We start from the raw sequence: 5754 nt of genomic DNA, 5'->3' as shown, positions 1-5754 counted from the left end.
AAAAATTCTGGCACACACCAATCTTTTTGTAGTTCATACCAAGATCTGCAAGCAATTTCTTTGATTGGTACATATATTTGGGTACTTATGATTCGTTGGAAGTACATCAATAGGAATACAAATTCGGACATAATAGACATAAAGTCGGATCACAAAAATAAGAATTGTAATTGTCGTGTATTTGTGCAATGGTTCTTCCAAACTGTCTACAAAGTCAAAGAACTTTTGAACATTCGACCGTTGGGACCCGACAAGCGAGCCCAAACACTTAGGAACAGGTGAGATAGACGATGCATGATAAAATAGGGAGCTGGGTAGTTGGGATGTCTTGTCAAGTGTGTCCCGTCTGGGGTCGGTATAGGGTATTTAAAGGGTGACCAGGGGTTCCACGCTTAAAGTACGCACACACCCTCAGTTTCCAACATATTCAGTGGCGGAGGGCCTAATGTGGCCGGGTATGGCTCACGCATACCTTGGTCCAGCATATTAGCATACTAGAAGGTCTCCTCTCTATGACTTCGTCTAGCGCTAGGTCTTCTCTTTCGACTCTGATCTTTGCCGTCGTCACTCGGTTCTCTAGCTCTTGAAGCGTGCACCTACAAGTCGCCCACTCTCCAGCTCTCTCCACTCTTCGGCAAGGGTGAGACTGAGGCGGGTCCTGTGTCGTGCATGTTGTGCGGTGCGCCCTGCTGGCCAGCCCGGCTGCCCGACCTGAGCTAGCACTACGCAGCTGCTTCACTGACTTTGGTGCTTGCAGCTTCCTTGTGCCTTGTGTGGCCCATGACCGTGTGACCATCCTTCCAGCGTAGCCTAATCAACCTCATACATTCACTGATTGTAAGCACTACGACACTATATGCCACAATAAGCAACCTCAACATTCATTCATGTTGTGCTACTCCGAACCTATTAGCCTATTCATCACACAATACAATTTCATTATACAAATAAGTGAAGCGGTGAAAGCAGAGGCGCCTGGTACAGAAACTTTTTTGCCTTTTTAGACCACGCACCGGCGAGGAAGCAATCAATTAGAAACCCCACGAGCGAAGTTTGACATAGGCAAACACCAAAAAGACATCTCTGTCACTGAGAACTGCAAGTTCAAAGTCATGTAAAAAACCGGTCATACCTTAAATTTTACTCGTCCTCCGCAACTCCCAATATATTGTACAACGGGTAATTACGGAACAATAACTACCTTACAATATTAATGATTGAAAAAAAAGAAAGCATAAATGATAAAATTCGTATGTTAAGCGTCCATTCATTTTTACTAACGGGTCACACTATTACTCCAATCATCGTACATTAATCGGCGGCCGTCACCCATATATTCAACATTCGTTTCGCTGTTGTGTTGGGCCTTACTACATTTGTAGACGGCATCTAGGGCCTCTTTTGACCTTTCTAGATGTCATCTATAAATACGCATACTTGGCAAGCTGATGCATCAACTCATCACCCGTAGTATCAATTATCATAACCTCCGACTCCGACGATCTGAACTGTGAAGATGAGCACTTATCCACCGCCGACGGGGGAATGGACCACCGGCCTCTGTGGCTGCTTCAGCGACTGCAAGAGCTGTGAGTCACCCACACCCCTGGGCCTGCTAGACCGCTAGTTCAGAATACATATCTATGGAAAAAAAACAGAAAGGATTTAGACAATTAGACGGGGAACAGCGAGAATGGTAAGCACGCGCGGCTTCATGGACGGACAGATAAGGAAGACGAGGCGTCGGTTCTGATTCCATTCCATGGCTTCTCCTCTTGCATGCTTATTAAATGCAGGTGATACATGGAAAGCCCATCGCCATCTGCAGCCCATGTTCCCTGGCCGGGCCCATGTACATAAATCCTCGTGGCTGCAGCAGCTAGCTACTAGTCATCAGCTACAGCTAGGTAACTGACGCTGCTGCTGCTGCTGCAGGTTGCCTGTCGTTCTTGTGCCCGTGTATCCCGTTCGGACAGGTGGCAGAGGTCTTGGACAAGGGCATGACATGTAAGCTTTGCTGTGCATTATTGGATTTCCTTGCTTGTGACGGTCTACGTTTGAAACTGAAGCGAATTGGGACGAAGAACAACTAGCTTTTGTTGATTAACAATTACTGGTGTTGTGTGCAGCCTGTGGTCTGGCCGGCCTCCTCTACTGTTTGCTGCTGCATGCCGGGGTGGCTGTGGTCCCGTGCCACTGCATCTACACCTGCACCTACCGTCGCAAGCTCCGGGCGGCGTACGACCTGCCGCCGGAGCCGTGCGCCGATTGCTGCGTCCACATGTGGTGCGGGCCATGCGCCATCTCCCAGATGTACCGGGAGCTCAAGAACAGAGGCGCCGACCCGGCCATGGGTAGGCAGCCAGCCTTCTCTCTCTCTCTCACCAGTCACTGCCGTTTCTTTCTGAAATCAAAATATTACCATATCATAAAAAAAAATTGGCGCACCGTTAAATACGGATAAAACTACCTTCAAGGCAGACCTAATACAAAAAATAAATGACATAAAACATGCTTGGGCTAGATGTGTTTTCTTTACTCAAATCATATAATATAAATACCATTACACCAGAGGTCTTTGGAGGCTGTGAGGCAACATATATAACGACATTCCTCAAAATCCAAACTGTGTAAGTTATTTTATTTATAATATATAATTGTTTAATTCAGTGATATGTCTATTAGCTTGTTTGGGAGCCAGAGAATTGGAAGGGCGAAAATTCCCTTGGTATTTAATTTTGAATAATAAGAACTAGTTTGGGAGCAAGGGGAACTAAACCTAGGGAGAAAAAACCTACCACAAATAACTAAATACCTTACTCAAATGTTACTCGAAGGGGTTACTTACCCTAGGGAATAAAGGAGATTCCAGAGGATTTATGTTTGCAAACTAGTCTTAAAAGAGTTTAGCCCTTCCAATACCGTTCATTTTGTTTGCTCGTAAATAAGCACTAAAATATACTACCTCCGTTCTTGAATATTTATCGTTTTCTAGTTTATTTTTAAACTAAAACGCGACAAATCAAAAAGAACGGGGGCTAAACCCAGCCAGAAAAAACGTAGCCCTTCTGATACCGTTTATTTTCTTTGCTCCTAAATAAACTCTAAAATATATATATGCGTGCTTCTTATGATTATAGTCATAGCTGCGTGCACACATGTATGTAAACATTATTTGCCTTTTTTCCTGTTCATTAAACTACTAGCGATCAATCCTGGTCTATATATCCGTTCGCGAATGCACGGATGAGATTTAGCAGAGGCCGAAACAGAGACACCGATGCTTTTATTTGTAGCTTTTGTATCTTTCTCCATTTACGTTGGAGTTTAGGGGATCTCATTCTTTACTGTAGTAGCGTGGTGGTGGTCACGGCAGTTGTTGGTCAACGGGACGATAATGTTGTCTGATGCCGTATAATAAATAAATCAAAACAAATATATGCAAAAACATCTATATGCATCAAACCTAAAAATTCAGCAGTTACAATATGATATGTGACTTGATAGTGTATTGTTTGATGTTATAAACTAAACGTAGGTTCATATAAATTTTGTTCAAACAGTAGTAATTTACCACGAAGGGGGTGATAAGATAATACTATAATGTTAGCTGACCTTAATTTAGATACATGCACGATTGCACTCATACGTCGAACACATGATTGCTATTGCTCGTTACATGCATGGGGACGTACGTACGTAGGGCGGCAGGCTCCGAGGAACAAAAAAAAAACAACATATAATTGTGGTATATATCCTGCTGTCAACTCCACATCAGAGAGGAGACAAGGAGCACTAGCTAAGACTAGGAGGCAGTGCTGGGTGGTGTTTTAGTGATGGGACCACGAATAAGGGCGGCCGGGCCGATCGACGCTGACGGCCGGGGCAACGACGGCTTGCCTGTCGCAAGGAGTATCTGCTCTCCGCTCCTTTCCTCCTCTCCTCTCCTCTCGCTGCTTTAGTTCCATCGCGCGCGTAGCAATCGTACCTAGGAGCATCTCTACTCCCACTCATATATTCTCTCGACAAACTAGCTTGTCAACTTCTACCTGCAGGCTCTAACCAGGCCTCCTTGTCCGTAGTTTTTTTTTCTCATTAAAAACATTTTTAGCGACGGATCTTTTATTATATCATTATATAAGATGAATAATAGAGTTTATAAATAGAAGCCAAAAAGCAAGCCACGGCTTGAGTGGCAACAAGAAAAACGGAAGCGAACATATATAGATTATATAATTCAATTTTAAATAAGTTGAGAGTTAAACAAACAATACAGATTATTAGATGGATTATATAATTTAGATACCTAGATTATAATAATTTATAAGCAGGCTAATAGATGCTTATATAATTTATAAATTGGATTATACAATCGTGGAGGGAAACAAATAGGACCATAGAAGTCAAGAAGCAAGCTAATAAGGCCTTGTTTGTTTATCCTCTACATTATATAATCTAGCTTAAATAAGTTAAGCGACAAACAAACAACATAGATTATTAGTTGAATTATATAATCTAGATATCTAGATTATAATAATACATAAGCAGGTTATTAGATGTTTATATAATCTATAAATTAGATTATATATTACCGTAAAGAAACAAACATGGCCTAAGTGTCAATGGATTTTGTGGCTCCTTTTCACAATATGTTGTGGCCTTTCTGTTCTTCTGAATGAATTTTTGTTTTCATGTGTTCTCCAGGATGGGAAGTGCTCTCGAAAAAGACGACTATGGCTCCTGTACCAATGCAAGACATGACGCGCTGACGACAGCAACTCGATCTCCTAGCAAACCAGGATTACGTGTTGCATATATGCACAGTTTGTGTGTTATGTGGCTATGTCAGCAAGTAAATGGATCGGAGTCTATGAGTGGATAAAATTAAGTGGATGTGTTCGCGTCTTAGTAATAAGTGAATAAAATTTCATAAGTGTTACTAAAATAGGTAAATAGGGTACATGTATGTTTGGATCCCATTATGAACTATTTGTAATAATAGCTATATATACAAAAGTTGTGGAATTAGCTTGTAGTAAAAGAAAAATAAGTGATACCTATACATTTCTGTAAATTTCACAACATCGTAGATGTGATTGCTATATATATCCTGTGCAGCCAACCCCACCTATACTCTTAAAAACCACTAGTAGAAAAGAGCTCTAAGGTGTCGATATACACCAAATTTTACTGCCAGTTTCAGTTACCGCGCGCCAATAAAAATAAATAGGTGGGGCCCGCTTAAGAAATCGCTAGTGGAAACATATTTCCACTGGCGGTTCACTTAACACAACCGCTAGTGGAAAGGATCTATTCTACGACTAGGACGACTGAGGGAGGCCAGATCCGGCAACAACTGTTGGGCGCCTTCGTCTGTCGAAGGTCCTTAAAAACATGTTTAACCATTGGCTATCAATGTGTTATTAAGTGTTGCAGGAGCTTCGGTGACAAAACACCTTCGGTACATAACGTGGAGAAGGATGAAGAAGCTAGCTTCGTCATAACAACACGAGAAGATGATAATGGGAGAAGGTGTTGTCCTGAATACTAAATGTCGAAGACAATATTGCCCTCACTTTTGTAAATCCTATGTACCATTCCTATGGGTATATATGTAATTTTGTACGAAGTTGTGTGTTCCACTATAAATAGATGAATAGTGGCATGCATAAAGTACTTTTTAGGTGGATGGACGATTGTCTTGTGTAATCTCTTCCCTAATGCACCCTCGCTCTTATTTACTTTGTGGAGCCT

At 42.0% G+C, this 5754-nt stretch overlaps 1 protein-coding gene across 4 annotated transcripts; it reads left to right on the top strand.

Annotated features, from left to right (window-relative positions):
• Positions 1-1374: 1374 nt before the first annotated feature.
• Positions 1375-5074, top strand: CNR4 (Cell number regulator 4). Of its 4 annotated transcripts, none has more exons than XM_008648511.3 (4): positions 1375-1589; positions 1936-2007; positions 2130-2354; positions 4705-5074. In XM_008648511.3, exons 1-4 carry the CDS (start codon positions 1517-1519, stop codon positions 4767-4769), a joined length of 435 nt encoding a protein of 144 aa, XP_008646733.1. In that variant the 5' UTR covers positions 1375-1516; the 3' UTR covers positions 4770-5074. The 4 variants fall into 4 exon arrangements, with proteins under 4 accessions (XP_008646733.1, NP_001182141.1, XP_008646740.1 ...); XM_008648518.2 differs by lacking the exon at positions 1375-1589 and adding an exon at positions 1619-1852; XM_008648523.2 differs by lacking the exon at positions 1375-1589 and adding an exon at positions 1620-1796.
• The last annotated feature ends 680 nt before the right edge of the window (positions 5075-5754 follow it).

This window comes from Zea mays, chromosome 1 (genome assembly GCF_902167145.1).
Source record: "Zea mays cultivar B73 chromosome 1, Zm-B73-REFERENCE-NAM-5.0, whole genome shotgun sequence".
NCBI lineage: Eukaryota > Viridiplantae > Streptophyta > Magnoliopsida > Poales > Poaceae > Zea > Zea mays.
The sequence above is the reverse complement of the archived record's forward strand: the minus strand, read 5'-3'. Positions and strand labels throughout refer to the sequence as shown.